The 23,369-nt window shown below is 41.4% G+C and overlaps 2 protein-coding genes and 1 pseudogene across 2 annotated transcripts in view; 1 reads left to right on the top strand and 2 right to left on the bottom strand.

Moving 5' to 3' along the window:
* Positions 1 to 238: 238 nt before the first annotated feature.
* Positions 239 to 6,050, bottom strand: LOC147614016 (uncharacterized; annotated as a pseudogene).
* LOC147614010 (uncharacterized) overlaps positions 2,648 to 23,369 on the bottom strand; it is a 72,691-nt gene continuing 51,969 nt past the window's right edge. Inside the window, exon 4 of the mRNA XM_086780568.1 lies at positions 2,648 to 2,840. The gene's annotated coding sequence lies outside the window, so the exon portion shown is untranslated. The remainder of the gene's footprint in view (positions 2,841 to 23,369) is intronic.
* LOC147614015 (uncharacterized) lies at positions 16,721 to 19,684 on the top strand. The gene has a single exon (XM_086780566.1). The coding sequence runs from the start codon at positions 17,733 to 17,735 to the stop codon at positions 19,329 to 19,331; it is 1,599 nt and encodes a 532-aa protein (XP_086636692.1). The 5' UTR covers positions 16,721 to 17,732; the 3' UTR covers positions 19,332 to 19,684.

Here is a 23,369-nt window from a genome sequence, read left to right as displayed (position 1 = left end):
CTACCTCTTTCAATTGCGGATTGCATGTGAATGTTTTAAATAGATCAGGTTTCCCTCTCATGCATACAATTGCAATGGCATCTTGATAAAGTTGATACATGAAGCGTGTTTCTCCTTGAAATGAGGGCTTCAGCACAATCTTTTGGCGAACACTACTTCCAATTATTGGATGCATGCCATCTTGTTGAGCCATGCTAGCTATGCCTCGTGGTGCACTTTAGATCAGAGTGCCTTTAGATTATTTCTCATCCATAAAAGTCGATATTCTTCCATAAAAGTTGATATTCTTCCATTGCACACTGTAGGCATCAACAATATCTTGTTGTAACAATTTGTCTCCTCTTAGAAGAAACTCAACAATATCACTTCTTATTTGCAATCTAAAAGTGTAGCATTGCATTTGAGAAACAAACTTTGTAGTACTACCATCGAGGTATATATAACGATGCCACTCATCATCTCCTCTTGGAAACAAAAAAACATATAATAAAGGCATGTATGATCTGTGATTGCTAGATATTCTCTTCAATCCTCCAGCACAATAGTTCAACACAATATCATGATGCCCTATGGTACTCTCATCTCCCTGTTCTACAACTTCACTCCCATGTAGAGCTAAGTATTTTCGATTAGTGGACCTTTTTTTAGCAATCACCATTTTTACCTCAAGCATATCAAAAGCTTCCATCATCATAGTGGCAAAATGGAAAGCATTGGCATATGGATTCACATGATGCATCATATCTTGTAAACATTGCACTATATCTTGATCCAAATCATGCATATGATGTAATGTGCTTTCCAACTCATGCTCAGTATCAAAGAAATATAACTGACCAAAGTGAGTGATTGACTAGAGCTCTCATTAGGCATCATAGGTCCAATATTATGATATACACTTCTATGAACTTTGAAAGTGTAGACACCCCTTCCTTGAGAGAATGATTTGTCCACATGAGCACACAAAGATGATCACTTCCATGAACTTTGAAAGTGTAGACACCCCTTTCTTGATTGAGTGACTTGTCCACATGAGCACCCAAAGATGCAAAAGCTAATGCAATATTATAGGCTCTGATAGATTTGAGAAACATATAGCTCGTTGTACTTGTCCCGTGCATCAAATCCTTTAGCTCCATGGGCGGATAAAAAAGGAGGTAAGATCACTTTTCCACTAAGCAACAATTCTTTCCTACAAATGTAAAAATAAAATTTCCTTCTTCTTTCCACGAAAATGCACCACAAAGAGAGCGTTGATATTGTAAGGCTCCCAAATTATGTAGTAAGAATTTTCCATTGTATAGACATAGCAAAGAGATATGTTTCACACTTGAGGAATTTGGATAATTGTATCTAATGGATAAGAAATGCCTTTCAATTGTTGAGTAATTTCCATTTGAAAGTAGAGAGTAACCACCTAGGTTTGGGAACTCATGACCACTATTTGAAAGTAGAGAGTAATTTCCATTTGAAAGTAGAGAGTAACCACCTAGGTTTGGGAACTCATGACCACTATTTGAAAGTAGAGAGTAACCACCTAGGTTTGGGAACTCATGTGACCACTATTTTTCAAGTTTTCCAGATGTTCATAGCAAAGTTCAGCTATTCTGACTTCATGAACGCCCGCGTCTGATTGGTTGTCTCACATCTTCACATAGTGAAGTTCATTTCTTATGATTTCATGAACTGCATTGTTTATTATTGGTTGTATTACATTATTATATTGCTCTAATATGTGATTTGAGATATCTTGTAGAGGTTGTCGAGCACTGCTTCGTGATTTCGCACATTTATCTTTTTGAGTAGCATATGCCTAGCACGTTCAGGAGACAAAACCAATCGTCTAGCAACCATTTGATAAATAAATATATAGGACTTTTGTTATGGACTTTTCTGCATAATTTGGTTGAGAAAAAGATTTTTAGATGTGTGTGTGTGTGTAAAATATATAGTATTCAGAAAATATGCAAATTGGACAACTCTAGAAATCCTTCACTTTTACTATGGATTTTTGTGTTGCATAATACTTTGTTACAAATAATTTAGAGATAGAAAGATATTTGAATATATGTATGTGTGTGTATGTGTGCGTGTGTGTGTGTGTGTTTGTGTAATTCTTAACCATAATCATTTCTACACTTCTCTCCTATTTTGTAAAAAGAAATAAAGCAACATACATCTTGCAAAGACAAAAAAAAAAAGAACATTAGATACACATTGTCATTTTGTCGAAGTTTAACAAGTTCATGCCACCCAAAAACTCTGTTCATAAGTACATGCCACCAAAAAAAATTCTTCAAAGTGCTATCCTCTTGACCTTGAAAGTAGTCAAGAGAACCTTCTCCGTATTTGACATTTGAACCTTCAAAATTGCGTCTAGTTTATTTGCAATGATTCGTAGTTCAGAGATAAGACTATTGAGACGATTTTCTTCACCCACATGTGTAGACCCTAACTTCTCAAACACTTCATTTCACCAAAAATTGGATTACCTTCTTTTGATTATTCTCTATGTGAATGATATCAATCTACTAGCTTATTGATTGTGAATAATTTTAGCATTTGCTTCTCTCCTCTCTCCTCTTAGATTCCAAAAGAATCCACCCTCTATCTCCACCATGTTACATAACTTATGTACACAATCTCCACAATACTAACATGATGTCTTAATTTCCCTTAAAGATTCAATGATCTGGTTTTTAAAAACTCCGAGAGATGTTCATGGTGCAAGTAATTTAGCTTGACACCACACACTACTCACACGGCCTTCAAAGTTGACATCTAAATGCCCTAATCCATCAAAAGTATAGGCATGCTGAGATTACCTTGGGCTTCCATCTCTGTAACATAGAGAATAAATCATCAGCTCTCTTTCTTGTAGTCATAGAGAAAACAAAATATAGCCATGAATACAATGTTATATTGTGATACATCTAGGGGTAAAAAATACCTCACTATTAATAATGATTTTTATAACTCGAAAAAAATACTCTAAACTAATGTCAAATTAGATAAATGCATTATTAGTAGCTAATCATAACCATATCCTCCTCATCCCTAATTTGAGCATCAAGCTCTTTCTCAACCCTTGGGAGATGGAGTCTGATAGAGAGAGAGAGAGGTATATATATTGAGAGAGAAAGAACGGTACTTGTGTGTGTGTGTGTGTGTGTGTGTGTGTGTGTTCATTTGATTATGTTAATAAACAATGACAAATAGAGATTATCTACATGTATGTATCTCTTTCTCTTTGAACATAGTTATTCTATCAAAAAAACCAACATTGTAAAAACATAAAATTGTACACATGTATCTCTCCTCCTCCTCCTCCTCCTCCTCCTGGGCAAAATAATTTGCAACTACATATGGTCTATCCATTGCAGCTTTAACCTTGTTTGCATTTGACAATTGAACCTTCAAAATCGCACCATGTTTATTAGTAGTGCTTTGTAAATCAAGAAAAAGAGTATGGGTATGTTCCTTTTCACCCATATGTGTAGACCCTACCTTCTCAAGCACATCATTTTCAATTGTCTCCAAAATTTGCATTATCTTGTTTTGATTATTCTCTAGCCAAATGATATCAATTAGGAGAGCTATTTTAAGAGAGTGAATAATTTCTACATGTGGTTCTCTCATCTCTACTCTCAAATTCCCTAAAAAACCAACTTTTTCCTCCAAAGTGTTGCCAGAGTAGGTCTGGGTACTCTCTGATTGCTTGCAAGATGATTTAATCTCCCAGTAAGGATTCAAAAATCTATATTTTGAAAGGTCCAAGAGATGATTGTGGAAGTCTTTTAGCTTGCCACATGTTATTAACATGGCCTTCAAAGTTGATGTTTGAAGGATCAACTCCAGCATCATTAATCACCACAAACATGGCATCCTTCCAAGCGTCTGTAGATCATCTCGTTGACCTTTGCTCTCATTCTGTCCTATAATTATCTTCCAAATCATCTCACCGACATTCTTGAATATGTGCATCGGATCTAGAAGATGGTTGATTAGCAGCTTATCCCAGTACGGAAGAGAGTAGAAGATTGAAAGGTGCTTACATGGACTTTCTCCTGACGCTTTCCATGTTTTTTTCCAGTCTCCAATTATTAAGTGGTAGCGTAATGGTGCCCTTGCAAGGCAACCACCACGTAATTCATGGCCCTCCGGGAGGTATCGAGCATGCCCCTCATACACTGTCTTCTTTAGGGCCTACGAATATCTTGTGTCGAGTCTGGGGCCACAAATGAGACATGCATTATATCCTGAGATTGTTAGTCCAGAGAACTCTCCATACCCTGGCCAATCGTGCATTGTCCACATTAATATGCCTTGTATCATTGATGCTCGTTGACCTGTTGCAAATGCGGATGCATATGCACATATACATGCGCATGTACATTTGCGGATGCATCTGTACATGAACATGTGTACATGTAATAGAGTGAGGAAGAGGGAGGGAGAGAGAGATAGAGAAAAAGAGAGAGAGAGAGAGATTGGGGGAGAGAAAATAGAGCGAGGGAGAGAGAGAGAGAGAGAGAGAGAGAGAGATACATATACGGATATACATGTACATGTGCATATGTATCCACATATGCACATGTATATGTACATATATATGTACATGTGCATATGTATCCACATATGCACATATATATGTACATGTGCATATGTATCCACATATGCACATATATATGTACATGCATATATGTACATGTGTATATGCACATGTACATGTGCATATGTGGATGTACATGTGTATATGCATCCACATATGCACATATCGTTCTACCCCTCTCTCTCCCCTCCCCCTCTCTCTCTCTCTCTCCCTCTTTCCTCACTCTATTCTCTCTCTCTCCCTCCCTCTTCCTCACTCTATTACATGTACACATGTACATGTACACATATACATATGCATCCGCAAATGTACATGCACATGTGCATATGCATCTGCAGTTGCACATGTATATATACATGCGTACATGTACATGTGCATATGCATCCGCATATGTACATATATATGTACATGTACATGCACATGTACATGTGCATGTATGGATGTACATGTACATGCATATATACATATACGGATGTACATGTACATGTGCATATGTATCCACATATGCACATGTATATGTACATGCGTATATGTACATGTATATATGCACATGTACATGTGTATATGTGGATGCATATATGCACATGTACATGTGCATATGCATCCGCATATGCACATATCGTTCTACCCCTCTCTCTCTCCCCTCCCCCTCTCTCTCTCTCTCCCTCTTTTCCTCACTCCATTCTCTCTCCCCCCTCTTCTTTCTCTCCCTCCCTCCCTCTTTTTCTCGTTTTATTCTCTCTCCCTTCCCTCTCTCTCTCTCTCTAACTCTCCCTCTTCCTCGCTCCATTTTTTCCCCCTCAATCTCTCTCTCTCTCTCTCTCTCTCTCTCTCTCTCTCTCTCTCTTCCTCTCCCTCCCTCCCCTCAATACAAATGTGTGTGTGTGTTTTTGTGTGTGTGTGTGTTTGTGTGTGCAGCACAAGAAGAAAGAGAGAGAGAGATGTGTGTGCATGAGAGAGAGAGGGAGAGATGCATGTGTATGCGTGTGTGTGGAGAGAGAGGGAGAGATGCATGTGCATGTGTGTGTGTGGAGAGAGAGAGAGGTTACCTAATCTTCTTGCTCTTAGATCTGCAATTGCAGGTCTGGGAGATTTCGCGGCACTTATCCTTTTTTACATGACGGTATAAGCGTCGTATAGCCGTCACAATAAAGGCATCGGTATAACTGACGGTACGTAAATTGACGGTACTGCCGTCGTAATAGTCACTACAGGTGTCGGTATATGCATCGGTAGCGGTGTCGATATATGCGTCAGTAGTGGTGTCGGTATATGCACCGGTACCGATGCCGATAAGTGTGCCGATATAACAGACGATAAACAAAAATTTGATTTTTTCCCAATCCAGCATTTCCCTCTCGTTGATCGACAGACGATGGGGTCTTGCCGTCGGTATGCAGCCAACCTCTTGTAGTGATACCTCTCCATATTTGGCCATCCTATCCATTCATTGACCTTGATTTTTCCTAATGCTTAAAGGGTCCATGATACCCTTCCCATGGTTATATCTCAAGCCCAAAATCATTAATGCCAAAAGGCATTGGCCCATGGAAGGCCTAATCAACACACAATCCACACAAACAACCTGAGATAGCTAGCTAGATACTCAACCTTGAATAACTTGTTGCCAATATAGCACTTATAAAATCAAGTCATGAAAACATTGACGACGGCTAGAGATATCTCTCCTCGCTTGACACATTGACCTTAAAGCCCAAAAATCATAGCCCAAAAGAGAGGGTCAAAATCATAGCGAAAAAGAGAGGCCCAAATCAAGCCTAAAGAGGTTAGCCATACAAAAAACAAAAGGCATGGCAAGCCTAAAGACAGCCACAAATTAACCTTATCTCATCTATCCATAAGTTCATCAACACACTTTTTTTTGTCCTTCTTACATGTACTACTGTGTCGAGTGTTATTCTATTTATGCATGGTGGAGTACTAGTTTGGAGCTTTTGCCTTCACATTTTCCAATTTTTGACTCATGAAAAGGTCATCTTTTGATCCCTTTTTCATGGCCAAAGTGGACATGAAGGTTGGAGCACCATCAATGTCAATGTGGTCCTAATGATCATGTGATGTGGACCTTATCTCAAGATTCAAGTACCCTATCACAAGAAACTTTTGACACATTTCCACCATATTTCCCACATTACTGGACTAACAATATCATTAGCTACTACAAGGGAGGGATCCGCATACCTAAGCTAGGTGCGGTTGGGGACAGGGGAGTGCCCACTTGGGATGGAGGTCGGTTCATCCCATGGGGTGGCATAGATGGATCCAAATCCCATAAACGCTTCCAATCACTAACATGGGGCATGCCAGGAGGTCTTGCAAGGAACCCCTCCCGCATTGGATGGTCCAAGGGCAAATATTGTCAGCACCCTCATACACTAGCTTTCACAAGGTTTTAGAGTATCTTGCATCCAATTTCGGCCCACACATGGGACATGCATGTTGTCTAGAATAAGTAAATCCTATAAACTTTTGCAGGAACTCGTTCTCCTTGGGCATCTTGTCGGTCTCGTGTATTGCCACATTTTGGACATTTTAACATATCTGTGTATTCATGTCGAGAGAGAATACAATCATTTGGATATGTGTGGTAGGATTTGAAGTCAATACTAATATCTGAAAGAATCTTTTGAGTCTGACTTTGATCATATGGCATCTCATTCCCATCCGACAAAATTTGATCCTTCCATAGACTATTTAGATCTCTTCAAAATATTAGTTATTATGGACAAGTTAGTACACAACCGAATCTAGAGGAAAGAAAAGATAAAAGGAGAACTTACACAAATAATTTGGATACGCTTATATCAGACCATCCAAAAATCAATTGTAGATTCAAAATGGAAAGACATGTATGTAACATAGAAATACTAGCACAAGCATAAAGTGGTAGATAAGCAAGTCTCCATAATTCCGTCTCTTTCTTAGAGGTATGCTCCATAGAATGCTCTTATATGTGGGACCGGCCTTCATAAACAGGCACAGCCTCGTCCTCTTCTATATGGTCCCTAATGTGGAACGCATCTATCATTTCATCCATGTTGGTCTCAAAAAACTCATCAGTGGTGGGCTCGTCAAATATGGGATTATCCTCTGCAACAGTGCCTCGTACTCATTGACCCCACTCTGGTTGGAGATCAAGCGCCTTGTCATTGCTTACGTTGACCCCACTAAGCAATGATTGTAGATGCTATATTGGAAATACATCCCATTTCTTTACATGCTCGTTTACAAATTCTCCGTTTGCAAGCAACTTGATACTTACATCGTGCGCAAGGACACAATAATTTCTTTACATGCAGTAGTGCCTCATACTCATTAACCCCACTCTGGTTGGAGATCAAGTACGTTGACCCCACTAAGCAATGATTGGCGCAAGGACATAATAATTTCTCCTCCAAATTTGTAGGTATTGGTGGTGAGTTCACAACATTTGTATGTGCTCTCCATTGCTCGTGGCATGGGAATGTGGGATATACACTGAGCAGGTTGGTAGGTGGATTTATATAATCAGTAAGAAGTCGATTAAAACTTCAAAATTTTAATGAAAAATCGTAGCCGCCAACATTTGAAATGTAGAAGCCTTTAAAACATGAAATGTAGAAGCCAACATTTGAAATGTAGAAGCCTTTAAAACATGAGATGTAGAAGCCAACATTTGAAATGTAGAAGCCTTTAAAACATAAATTTTTTTTTGTCTAAAAAATGTCAATAAAAATGTTTTAATATATATCGTTAAAAACATCGATACATCGGTATATGCGTCTTTATAGATGGTGGTGAAACATATTTATCGATGCATATACCGACATTATTTTGGACACAAATTTCGACGAAAATAGAGACGCCACAAAAAACTACAAAAAGCAAAATTCACCTCACTTCTACATTCCATTTTCTCATATCTTGAATTTATTGCACTCCAGTCTTGCAGATCTTCACTTTAGGGTTCTATGTAAAGATATCCCTTCTTCCCCAGATCTCCTCTGGCCTTCCTCCTGTGTGTGTATGTGTGCATATTTTTGTGGATGCATGCGCATGCCTAATCTTTTTTGTTGTTATGCTTTTGTAGGTTAATTTATTACTAATCGTTGTTGTCGATCCTCATTGATCCTCGCTAATCTTCCCAGTACTTGCATGTGAGTGCCCTCTCTTGAGATTCCTCTTTCTCTCTCTCTCTCACACACACACACATAAAAATACTCACACTCATACACACACATACATACACATAAAAAATGCTCTAGAGAGATGGAGAGAGAGAGAGAGAGAGAGAGAGAGAGTGTGTGTGTTTTATTTTAATAATTTTTTCAAAAAAAGTTTCTCATACACACATATATATATGTACACACACACACACACACACATATACATACATACACACACACACAAACACACACATATACATACATACACACACACACACACACACACACACACCCATACACACACATATATATATATATACACACATACAAACACACACATACATAACTACACAAAAAAATGTTCTAGAGGGATGGAGAGAGAGAGAGAGTGTGTGTGTGTGTGTGTTTTTTTTAAATAGATTTACATACACATACATACATACATTAATATATATTATATGCATTAACACATCAATATATATATATATATATATATATATATACAAATGTACATACATACATTAATACATTATATATACATATACCCACAAGCTACTAGAACACATGCCCAATACATATTAGTAGCAACAGATTATCTCACCAAATGGGTTAAAGCCGCAGTAAAACCCCCAAGAATGATGCGCGTACAATGACTGTATTCCTTTATGAGCAAGTTTTCACTAGAAATGGATTGCCAATCGAACTTGTCAGTGATAGGGAGACCCACTTCATAAACAGTCATTGAGCACCTCGTAAGCGAATTCATGGTGGTTATCCATTCTACATACATTAATACATTATATATACATATACCCACAAGCTGCTAGAACACATGCCCAATACATAATAGTAGCAACAGATTATCTCACCAAATGGGTTAAAGCCTCAGCAAAACCACCAAGAATGATGCGCGTACAATGACAGTATTCCTTTATGAGCAAGTTTTCACTAGATATGGACTGCCAATCGAACTTGTCAATGATAGGGGGACCCACTTCATAAACAAAGCCATTGAGCACCTCTTAAGCGAATTCATGGTGGTTATCCACCAAAAGTCGGCCCCATATCACCCACAAGCGAATGGAAAGTAGAAAGTTCAAACAAAATCCTTTGTACAGTGCTCACAAAGATAGTGAATACAAACTGCTCGGATTAGGACGTGAAATATAGAGTACTTGCTTACAAAACTGCTATTGGTACCACGCCATACAACATAGTCTATGGTGGGAATGCCATCTTACCCATCAAATTCTTGGTTCCTACATTAAGAGTTGCAAAAGAACTCGAGTGAAATGGGAACATCTTCTCCCAACACCTAGAGCAGTTGGAAAAGTTGGATGAGATTTGACTAAAGGCCGTAGCAGGCATGTATGCTCAGAAACACCGACAGAAACAGTTCCATGATTCTCATATAAAATCTAGAAACTTGAAGCAAGGAGATGTACTTGTGTGTATACCCTTAAACAACACGCTCTAAAACTCAAAAAAAGGAGAGTCGGACCATTTTTTGTGTACCAAATATCTAACAGTGGTGTCGTTCGACTGGCTAGTCTAGATGGCAAAGTCATGCCTAACTGGATGACCGGATGTCGCATAAAAAAATATCAATTGCCACTAATACATGAAATGCTAGAAAGAATTCATGTAGCTAAAAGTAGAGTTAGAGCAAAGGAACGGACAATCCAAGAGGCATTGGAGGAGTCCAAGCAAAAGAGACGGAGGCCACAACACATTCGCAAAACACAAAGGCCCAACAAATGACAGGAGTTGGAATTCAAGATGGAGAGAGAGGTCTTCTCTCTATTCACACGAGCAGTGTACTTGGGTCCAAGAATGGATGATGAACTTAATCCATATGTATGTGCTCATTTGGGAACGAACAGCTACCCACAATTTGCCCTCATTGATTCAGGAGCCCATAAAAACTGCATGAGCTATTCATCAGTATACAGCCATGTTAAAGAGGCAGTATTAGTCAAGGAGAAACTCACCTTCGTGGGCTTTTCTTCTGAGACAACCACCACCCTTGGCTATGTGTGTGATTAACGACCTAAATTGTTCAGACAAGTTCTATGTCCTGCCTCAAAATATCGAAGGAGTGGATCTTCCCTTGGGACATGTGTCGCAGTAGATCTTCTCTTGGGACATGTGTCGCAGTGCAAATACAATGCCTACATTGATTGGACACATGACAGGTTGTACTTTGGTGCCAAAGTCACAAGGATGTACATTCAGTTTGCCAAAACCAACCCCTTAGCTAAAGAAGCAAAAATGTTAGAGGGCAATGGCCACGTCACTCAATCAACAGTACAAGTGCCCAACTCAACAGACACACAGGCCAACCAGGCAGACTCCACACCAATGGATGATTCACCCATGATGAACTATCTCCCAGAAGTATGGCTGGTGCTCAACTGTCAAACCATTCAGTGCTTGAGCCTAGGGAAATCTCTAATGTACAGGATAAACAAGTATAGGAAAAAGATCAGCAAAGAGGTGTACCTAACTTGGTAAAAACTCAGCCACACATCACCACGACTCAAACAGGTATGGGTTCTGAAGGGTTTAGACCCTACGGCCATGACTAATCAAGGAAAGTCAATCACCACCAAGGAGAAATCAAAACCCACTAAACTGAAGCCGACAAGTAAGCCAAGGTTCAAGCAAGTCTAGGTACCAAAAAAGGTGATGGAAGCCCAAAGAACAAACCAAGCCATTTGGATTCTAAAAACCACTCCTAGAACCCCCAAGGAAGTGCCATCCCCCACCCAACTGACAAAAAGGTGTCACACCAAAAGCCCTATAAAGAAAAAATGGATTCCGAAGAAGCCAGAAGGTAAGAATGATCAATCACTAATCACTTCAAAGCTTCTTCCAATCCATCAGACCAAACAAGTTTGGTGTCGCAAAACAACAAATCCCCACAAGATACTCAGTCAGTGTTGAAAAATAGGTAGAGGGAGAGGAGACACACACAGAGGAGTAAACCCTAATGTATATTGCAAACCCTATAACCATAGAGGGAAGCCATCTCCCTTCTCACACAATGCATAAAGCCTTAATCCATATAATACACACAACACACTATGAGTTGTGTCCACACACATCTAACCCTAGCTAATGTCCACACACTATGACCAGCTGGACACGGTCATTTATGTGTCACACATGCTGCTACCTAACATGCCAGCATATAGCATAGCTGGCACACACTGACATCGAGCTTGAATCTCAACAGCCCCTCTCAAGCTCATGATGTACTGCCATAGATGAAGATGTAGATGAGCTTGGGCTATCAAAGCTCTCAACACTCCCCCTCAAGCTCATCCCACGTACTCCCAACATAGTACGAAAGTACTCAAACTTCTCCCTGCTAAGTGGCTTTGTAAAGATGTCTGCCACACTTGTTCACATACTGTAGATCCACTGTACCATCCAGCACCTTCTCTCTGACAAAGTGATAATGGAACTCTATGTGTGTTTGGTCCGCGCATGAAACATTGGATTCTTGGCCAACTGTATACTGCTCATGTTGTCACAATGAATGACAACTTTGCCATCAATAGGCTCACCCAAATCTGCCAAGAGACTCTTTAACCAAATTCCTTCACAAGTAGCAATGGTTGCACCCTTGTATTCAGCCTCTGTACTGGATAAAGCAACTGTATGTTGCTTCTTGCTACTCCAACTCACCACGGCACTTTCAAGTTTAAAGGCATAACCACTAGTAGACCTCCTGTCATATGAGCTACCTGCCCAATCAGTATCTGTGTAGCCATGTATATCCAAGCCTTTACCACTCTCATAAAGAAGACCATAACCTGCAGTGGTCTTTACATATCGCATAATGCGTATCACTGTATCCAAATGAGGTTTTCTGGGGCTCTGCATAAATTGGCTTACTAGCTCCATAGCATAACTTAAATCCGGGCGTGTGATAGTCATGTAAATGAGACTACCAACCATCTTTCTGTACATAGATGGATCATCCAACTCCTCACCAAAATCAGCCCGCAACTTCACATTCTGCTCCAAAGGTATACTCATAGGCTTACACACTGTCATGCCATATTTTGCCAACATATCCAATGCATATTGGCGTTGCACTAACCATGTACCTGCATGGTATTTGATCACTTTAATTCCAAGAAAGTATCTCAACTCACCCAAATCTTTCATGTCAAACTACCCACTCAATGCTTTCTTGACATGCATCACATCTGTACCATGATCACCTGTGATAATCAAGTCATCCACATAGATGACAAGTAAAACAATCCCATGATTTGTTTTCTTCACATAGAGTGAAGAATCTGCTGTAGAAACCTGAAATCCAAGGGAGATAAGATATATGCTCATCTTATCACTCCAAGCACGAGGTGCTTGCTTCAAACCATATAATGCCTTTTTCAATCTGCATACATGAGCGGGATACTTTGAGTGTACATACCCTTCTGGCTGTGCCATATACACTTCTTCTTGTAGATCACCATTTAGAAATGCATTTTTGACATCCATTTGATGCATTTCCCAACCATTTGCTGCAGCCAGAGCAATGACTGCTCTCACTGTTCCCATCTTTGCCACCACTGGACTAAATGTTTCATCATAGTCCAAGCCTTGGGTTTGTGCATAACCCTTAGCTACCAATCTTGCTTTATATCGCTCAATGGAACCATCTGACTTGCACTTCACTTTGTAAACCCATTTACAACTAATGACATTTTTGTCCTTTGGTAATGCAACCAAATCCCATGTATCATTATGAACCAATGCGTCCATCTCAATATCCATTGCCTTCTCCCATACATGCTTTCCAATAGCTTCTGTATAGCATGTAGGTTTCACATGTTTCACCAAAGACGTCATATATGCATAATGCATAGCAAAATCACGGTATGTCAACCTGTCAATTGGATATCTGACCCTTTGGGATCTCCGTAATACATGCGGATCACTCTGAACACCTGTCACTCTAGCATGTGGTGGCACATATCTATCCTGCCTAGCACCAGGTGTGCGTAAAACAGGTATGCCAAGCTCCTCATCCAAACTCTCTGAACTTGACAACTCATAACCTGTAATTCCAATTCCTTCAACCTTCTTCTTTCCTTTATCCACAGCACTACTCCCAGTGCTCACACTCTCATGCCTCAAACGCCCTGACCATAGACGTACAGTACTACTCTCAACTTCTGTTGGCCCAGACATAGAAGTAGAACTAGAACTTGCTTGTGGCAAGTTCACAGGCACATCAGCTTCAAGTGACTCAATGACACCCTCATCCTTTGCCTTATACCAACTAGCAAGCTCATTAAACACATCTCGTGAGATAACCACTTGCCTAGTTTGTGGATTGTAACATTTGTATGCCTTACGATCTTGTGCATATCCAACAAACACACACTTTTCTGCCTTAGGATCCCACTTCCTCCTTCTTTCGTCAGGCATATGTACATAAGCTATGCATCCAAAAACTTTGAGGTGTCCAATGTCTAGCCTAAAACCTGTAAGCTACATCTCTGGCGTACTTCCATGTATGGCTGCTGTAGGTGTTTTATTCAGTATATACACTGCAGTGGCACATGCTTCTACCCAATAATAACCTGGCACATGCTTCTACCCAATAATAATCTGGCATGCTCTTTTCATTGAGCATTGCCCTGGCCACTTCACAAATGACTCTATTCTTTCTCTCAGCCACACTATTTTGCTGAGGTGTATACCTGCAAGTCAATTGTCTTCTTATACCATGCATTCTCAAGAAATGCTCAAAAGCATTTGAGGTGTATTCACCACCTCTATCTGTCCTCAAGCACTTAATCCAAGAACCATATTGCTTTTCTGCAAAAGCTTTGAAATCCATAAACTTTTCCAACACTTCACTTTTCTCTCTGAGAAAGTATATCCATGTCATTCTGCTAAAATCATCAATGAATGTTACATAATATAAACTGCCTTTGATAGATGGGTTTTGTGCAAGACCCCATACATCGCTATGTACTATCTCAAGTGGCCTGCTACTCATGTTGCCTTCTCTAGGAAACCGCAACCTTGCCTGCTTTCCAAACTGACAGGCTTCACAAACATGCATATTCCCATCATACTTGAATCTAGGCAGTCCACTAACAATGCCTTTTGTCTGCATATTCTTTAACCTTTGTATATTGACATGTCCAATCCTCTTATGCCACATATCAATGTCTTGTACCACATTTCTGCTTTTAGAGAACATGGCTGATTTTAACTCATGAATCCCAGCATCCAGCTTAAACAACCTACCTTCTTTCTTGCCTTTAGCAATGACTCTACATCCATGTTTGAAATCTTCAACGAAGCAACCATGCTCGTTGAAACGAACCTGTCATCCCTGTTCCACCATTTGACCAACTGAGGCCAAGCTTTTTGTGATAGAAGGCACATACAATACATCTAACATAGATTTTGTTTGACCATTGTGCATAACCAATGGTACACTTCCAACATGTGTAATGGCATGCTGAGTATCATCTCCTGTCTCCACATAGCCTTTCACATCCATAGGCTTCATATGCTCAAACCATTCACACATGACAAGTCATATGGTTTGATGCTCCAGAATCCATATACCAAGTGTCATCATTTTCAGCATTTGTCATCATAGATCCCACAACATGTTTCATGGCAAACAAGTGATTTACACTACCATCATTAGCATGATGCATAATTTCCACCATGTTGTGCATAATTTCCACCATAATGTCCACCACGTTGTGCTCTACCCCCTCTCAAATCATTTTGTTTGCGGAAACAATCACGTGCCATATGACCAAATTTTCCACAGTAATGGCATTCCACATCTTGCATAGATGTTTGTTGGCCTTGCCAACGTCCTCTACCACGAGGATTACCTCTGAGGTGTATATCCAAGAGGATTACCTCTGCCTCTCTGAGGTGTATATCCACGACCACCTCTAGCACCATATGAAGGCTGAAAATTCTGTTGTGGTGACCTGTCGTGCCATCCACGACCATTACCACGGCCACGTGATGCGAATCTCCTCCTGCCTCTAAATTGCGAATAGAAAGCCTGATTTCTGCCATTATCATCATGGCTAGTAGATGCATCCAGAAAGGAATCACTGAGTTTGATTTCCTCAACAAGCAAGAGTAAAACCAACTCATCAAAGTCTGGTAAACCTGTACTCCGAACCGAGATGGATGTATCAAATGATTTATACTCCTTGTTGCCAAGACCACACAAGGTAATGTCTACCAAATCATCATCAAGCATGGGGGCATTTATTGTTGCCAATGCATCTGCAAACTTCTTTATCTCTTGTACATAATCATGGATGCTCCTTCCATTCCGCTTCACATTATGTATTTGTTGTCGCGCAACTGAGACTTGCGAGCACTAGTGTCTGTATCAAACAACTTTACCAATGTATCCCATGCATCCTTGGGATTCTCAGTATCATGCATGTGTATGAGCATAGCATCCGAAATACATATAGACAGATAATGCAACACTTTGAATGCTCTTTCTGACCATTGCTTATGAGCTATAACTTGCTGCTGTGTAGGTTGTCGGGGTAGTTCCGGCTCTGGCTCAGCCATAGTGACAGGGGGACGGCGGGACGGCCACGTGGGACGTGGGAACGCCGTCCCGATTAACTGCAGGCGCGGGACGGAGGCGGGACGGCGCAGGGGACGGGACGGAGGGGACGTGGCAAGGGGACGGCCGTCCCCGTCGGAGGGGACGGCGGGACGTTGTCAGCCGGGGACGGGGACGCCTGCAACGGCGCAACGGCTACAGAAAAGTAGCCGTTTTTTTTCGGGCAACGGCTACTAGCCGTTGGCGGCTGGCCGTTTGAGGCTGGCCGTTTGAGGCTGGCCGTTTGAGAGAGAGAGAGAGAGAGAGAGAGAGAGAGAGAGAGAGAGCTGCCATATGCTATATAATGGGCTTATGCTACTTCTCTTCTACTCATTGCTCAAGCCTTCCATGAATGATGATGTACCTCTAGGCTCTCCACCATCTCCCTCTCCTACTCAAGCTTTCCTCTCCACTATCTCCCTCTCCTACTCCACCACCTTCCTCTCCACCCTCTCCTACTCCACCACCTTCCTCTCCACCCTCTCCTACTAGACTACTTCAATCTTCCCTCTACCTCTTCTCCTACTCTACCCTCTAAGCTCTCTCCACCCTCTTCTACTAGACTACTTCAATCTTCCCTCTACCTCTTCTCCTACTCTACCCTCTAAGCTCTCTCCACCCTCTTCTACTAGACTACTACTAAGTTACTAACTATTCATGGCATCCTCTTCTCGTGCGGGCGGTAGGAGTAGAACGGATGGGTGGTCATGGTGGGATGAGGTCAACTTCGAGCCTCCTACTCATGCGGGGGGTGCACGTCCATGGACATGCAAGCTTTGCCCATATAAGCGTGTGGGTGGGGCCAATAGGGTGAGGGCCCATTTGTTGCATGAGCCCGGTCATGAGGTGAAATTTTGTGAGCGGGTCACACCGGAGATAAGAAAGGAGCTTCTTGCAAAGCTTGCCGCCCATCAAGCTTTGAATGCAAGCCAAAGGGTGCGTGGAGTGGATCCCAACACTTATGTCACTCCAACCCAAACATCAGGTTCTACATCGGGTGGTGGTGCATCTTCATCTACCCCTCTACCACGTCCTCCTCGTGGCACTACTCGTGGCTTCACACAAGCCGCCTTCTCAATGCCGCAACCTAGTCCACCCTCTCTCTCTCGTCGGCAAAGTACTCTTGAGGGGAGTTGGGATCCCCAAAAGAAGGAGGAGGTTGATGCCGCGGTGGCCCGCTTCTTTTTTCATGACCACATTGCTTTTCGTGTGGCACGGTACGTATTTCACTCACATGATTTCATCATCATGTCTCACGAGTCTTGATTCACGGATCACCATTTTGCCATTCTAATTACTTGCCCTCTTTTTTTTTGAAATGATAAATAGGTCCGACTACTTCAAAACGATGGTGAAGAAGATTGGCGAGTACGGTCCTCACTACACACCTCCATCCTCCGAAACCTTGCGGACCACTATGCTTGACAAGGAGAAACGCCTTGTTGAGCAAGCGGCGGCAAACACAAAGAGACAATGGGCTCGCAATGGAGTCTCTTTGATTGCAGACGGATGGAGTGACACACGGAAAAGGTCTATCCATGGCCTTGTGGCATACTCACGGGGGGAGATGTACTTTGTCTCCTCACATGATGCTTCAGGGACGGGAAAGAGTGCGGATGTACTTGCTGCTGAGTGGAGTAGTGCTGTCGAGATTATTGGCCCCGAATGTGTGATCGGTTTCGTCACGGATGGTGAGGCGACAAATAGGGCAGCGGGAGCTATTCTTGAGAGTATGTATCCTCAAATCACCGTCTCTTTTTGCATGGCACATTGTCTCAATAATCTTTTGAAAGATATTGGGAAATTGTCATGGATTGAATCGGTGATTGATGATGCATGTGCAATTGTGACCTTCATCAACAATCACACATACCTTCGATCCGAGTTTGGGAAGAGGTCCACAAAGGTCCTTCTCAAGTACTCGGACACTCGCTTTGCATACAACTTTCTTATGTTGCATCGCTTGAAGGATTGTCAGGGTGCCGTGCGGCAACTATTCATCAGTGATGAGTTTTGCTCCTCATCTTTTGCACGTACACAGGTAGGGATTTCATGCAAGAAAAAGGTCGACGATGCTGATTTTTGGGAGGACCTCAAGCGCACTGACGCCATGGTGCATCCCATTGTCCACTTGCTCAGGATTGTTGATGCTATGCAGCCATGCATCGGCAAAGTATATGAAGCCATGGACCAGATGATAGAGAGTCTTGAGAAGCTTGAGCCAGACGTAGATAGATATGAGGAGATCCACTCGCTTTGTGTGGCGAGATGGAGCTCATATTCCTCTCCTTTACATGCAGCTGCTTTTATGGTGGACCCAGAATTTCAGGGAAAAGGGCAGGAGGGTGATAAAGAGGTGAGCAACGGTTGGAGACTCATCTTGGATCGCCTCACGCCGGATGCAGAAATTAGGCGCAAAATTAGAGACCAGCTCTCTAATTACAGGGCATTTCAAGGCTCATATGGATGTGCAGATGCGCAGCAGGACAGATTCAAGGTTGGTGCAGCATTATGGTGGGAGGACTTCGGATCAGATGGACCAGAGCTACAACAGTTGGCGATCCGGATCTTGAGCCAGTCCGTTAGCTCTTCTTGCCTAGAGCAATTATGGTCCTCCTACAGCCACATTTCATCAAAGAAAAGAAATCGGCTTGGGGTGGAAAGAGCTAATGATCTTGTCTTCATTAGCGCAAACTTGCGCATGCTTGGCAAGAGTGCAAGATGCAATGCCGATACTTTTACACAGTGGGAGATGGAACAGGAGGAGGCAGCTACAACTATTGCACAGGAGGGTGGGACAGATGGTTCTCATCATGAGCCTTCATCGGATGACACAAACCCCATCCACACTTCACGCACTCATGATCATGAGGCTAGCACCTCTCTTATTGGGAGCGCAGAGTATGAGAGCGAGTGACTTATATTTTGTATCGCCTAGGCCCGCGAGTGACTTATATTTTGTATCGCCTAGGCCCCAACATCTTTTGAGTATATCTATTTAATGTTATCAACTTTAAAGTCTTTCTTTTCCGACTTTGCAAGTCTTGACTCTTGACTCTTGCACCTCGTAGCGTAATTTAATTTTAAATGTAATGTGTATCATGATTCATAACTTTTGGAGTTAGAAAGCTTGTTGTTATTGATTGATTAATCTTGATTCTTTACTCCTCTAAAATTAACAATTTTGAGTGCCGTCCCCACCCCCCGTCCCCCTTCCCTACCTTTAGCCGTCCCCGTCCCCGTCCCCGTCCCCGTCCCCCGTCCCCGTCCCCGTCCCCTGGTAACTATGGGCTCAGCACCTGTAAAATGAGATTCCAAAAACCTTTTCCCTTCAGAAAACTTTTGATCCTGTACTTCCATGCCTGGAAGTTCTTCCTATCCATCTTTTTACCAATAATCTATACTGGATTATCCGACATATTGCTCAATGCAAATACACCTTTCGTACACTTCCAAATCTGTAAACGAACCTTCCTCAGCTCAACCACACTCCAATGAGTGTTCCAGATACTCCAAAGTAGTCAACAAACTTCAATTTTAATGTAGAAAATCAACCTGTATGCATCCAAAATGAACTGGCTCACGCAGTCCAAGATACCCTGTTTTGATGCGCTTTCCAAGGCTCCAAATTACAATGTAGTGGTTCAATCAAGTATGGATAACTTGTATTGACACCTAAACAAATCAATGTTGAGTATCAACACCAACCAACATGTGTACATATCAAATTTTGTCAAACCTCCTTCTCTGTTTTGAGAAAAATCAAAAAAACCAAAAAAACCAGTAGTAATTTTGCTCTAATTTCTTCAATCCTTGTCCAAATTGAGCAACCAAGTATTCATTAGCTTAGCAATGATATCCACTAACTCCATGTAAAAGAAATTAGACCAATTATTTAAGACCAGTGAGTAATTGATCGATTAAACACACTCTGTTTCTCTGCAAACCAGTAGACAGCTTGTTTAATCAGCTCATTTCCAGCTCCATAGATGATAATTGATCAATCCAATCATATAGCCTCCTTCTCAATTTTGAAATTAATCAAGTACCAGAGTTGAATTTGGGTCTCCACCAATGAAATAGTTGAAAAACTACCCTGTTTTTGCTGTCCAGTCTGTGCTACCTGCTCCTGAGGGCTTTGGGAGTGTTTATGTTGATAATTGGTGATGTAATTGAGATCTCCAAGAAATCCCGAAGGTATTCCTTGAAGGTGTGGCTCATTAGCCTCTGAAAAGTTGCAGGGGCATTAGTCAACCCGAAGGACATGACTCAGTAAGTGAAAATTCCCCATTCTGTGGTGGCAAATGCCATCTTGTATTGGTCCTCTGGTTTGATAGAGACTTGGTTGTATCCAGAGAATCCATCTAGGAAGCTATAGGCCTCCTTGCCAGCCACTCTCTTGAGAACATGCTCAGTGATTGGAAGGGGGTAGTTATCCCTAATGGTCACTGCGTTGACCTTCTTTAGGTTCACACAAACCCTTAACTTCCCATTCTTTTTGGGAACCACCACAATCAGTAAGACCCACTCGGTATGCTCAATCTCATAGATAAACTCAGCATCCTTGAGTTTATCAATCTCCTCTTTGATCTTCTTAGGAAAGTTCTCATTGTTGTAAGTGTATGGCCTTTGTCTAGATGGTTTTGAATCTGACTTACGAGGTATGGTGTGTTGGCAAATCTCAGGATCTACACCTTTTAAGTCTTTATAAGAACATGTGAAAACATCCTTGTACTCGTGAGACGAAGAGTATCCAATAAGGCCTCTTCTAGTGTAAGATCTGTGGCAATGTAAATTGGCTTTGCTTCCTCTCTCTGAGGTCAGCTAAGCCCACTCTCTTGGCATCTTCTGGTCCATCACAGGACTGATTGGAGTTATCTTGCACCCTATGAGGTTGTTGGACTACTACTCGTCGGTGACCTTGGATTGTGTAGCATTTGTAATGCTCTTGCACCCCCTCTTTATCTTCTAAGTTGGGGTCCTTTTCAGAGTCACCTTCACACTCTCTGGTCCAAACATCCTTAAGAGCTCGTTTTAGCTCTTGTTGGACTACTACTCGGTGACCTTGGATTGTGTAGGATTTGTAATGCTCTTGCACCCCTCTTTATCTTCTAAGTTGGGGTCCTTTTCAGAGTCACCTTCACACTCTCTGGTCCAAACATCCTTAAGAGCTCGTTTTAGCTCTTGGTGCTTCTTCTTCTTCTCCAAGCGTGACAAGTTTCTTGTTTATGTTTTTGGTGGTCCTTTTTCTGACCTCATTTTTCTTGATCTTTTGTGGGTTATTCACGTCATGTAGATGCCTAAAATTTCATCTTTAATGCAGTCGTTTGCCTCTACATGAGCTAGGTATTGATTCTTTGCCTTGAATTGAGGCATGGGCTGACTTGCAGCTTCAAACTTTTGCATCTCTTTGTTCTCTTGTTTTCTTCGAAAGTGATTTTGCCTCCTAGTTTTTTTATTAGGAAAATCAAAAAACCTTTTTTCACAATTCCGTCATAAGAATCTCCTGCGTCCATATGTCTCTCTCTCATTGTTGGACCCACTGGACTTCTCATCCATTAGTGTCATCTAACTCGAGGTGGTCTTGCATTTCGAAGAACTTGTCTTCCTCTTCTGACGCTGTGAGATTCCCATTTCTCCACCCCAAAAAGTATCTAAAGTAGACACACACACACACACACACGAGTCTCGAACACCCTTTTTTCTTTTCTTTTCTTCTCATAAACCTTGTACATCGTTTTCTCTGTTTTGTGAGAGCTCAAAAACCAGTAAATTTCACACATTCAAATGCATCAAAAATGCTCCAAAATCAGTGTAGGGCTTGTACATGAGTTGCCAATACATTCCTCCTTGTCAGATACATGTGTCTTTGCCAGATTTGCATCTATTTCACCATACATCACCGCTTCCAAGCTTCAATGGAAAGCTTCCAAAAAACCAAAATTTTCTTTTGCTTTGGGTTGCCCAAAATTGCTTTGTTTCTGCCTGAATCAGCTGCAATCCGCTCAAGGATGTTTAGAATACCTCACCCGGTAGGCCAAGCTCTCAGATCTGATAGAAATCGGTGTGCTCCAAGCTTCACAGCTTCTTCTCCCTCTTCTCTCACTCACTCATAAACCCTAATAGAGAGCACTAGGCTCTGATACCATGTTGAAAAATAGGTAGAGAGAGAGGAGACACACACACAGGAGCAAACCCTAATGTATATTGCAAACCCTAACCACATCTCCCTTCTCACACAATGCATAAAGCCTTAATCCATAATACACACAACACACTATGAGTTGTGTCCACACACATCTAACCCTAGCTAATGTCCACACACTATGACCAGCTGGACGCCCACCCTACAAGGCCATGCAAAGACACATTTGTTTCTCCCACAAGTAGGTACCCTGTATTTATCCGGAGGACTCAAACAAGGAAGGGGGGAGGCAATGTTGCAATCTAAATCTAGGCATAGCATCAAGTATTAAGGGTAGTATTTTAATGGACCTTATGTTCAATTTTTGAGCACTTGCTCACAATTTCGAGTTTTAATGCCCTTAAGTAACCTACAAGTCAGGGATATAAGCCATATCAAAATTCCCATAGGTGTGAGTTACCCCATGTACATAAGTTAAGTACTATATATAGAAAACCTCCAAAAAAGTAGCCAATTTGGCTCAAAAAGGACGATCCACTCATAGGAAATCACAAAAAGAGAGGGTACTAGAATCCCTTAGTGTCTCACTATTTTTGTATCTTTTATTATAAAAATTTTGCGTAATTTTCTTGATTTTCTTTAATTTCTCGACCAAATAATTAATTTTTCCCTCCCGAAAGCCCAAAAAATCCAACGATTGCCAAACGCTTCATCAAGGAGTCATCATCTTCAGGCAGAAAAAATTTGGTTCGGATCGGAGCAGGTCAATTCTTCAAGTTTAAATTCGGCAGCCCGACGAGATAAAAAGGT

The sequence above is a fragment of the Cibotium barometz genome, chromosome 42, assembly GCF_041138505.1.
Source record: "Cibotium barometz isolate CiBa-2024 chromosome 42, ASM4113850v1, whole genome shotgun sequence".
NCBI lineage: Eukaryota > Viridiplantae > Streptophyta > Polypodiopsida > Cyatheales > Cibotiaceae > Cibotium > Cibotium barometz.
Note: the sequence above shows the minus strand (reverse complement) of the source record. Positions and strands in the feature narration are given on the sequence as shown.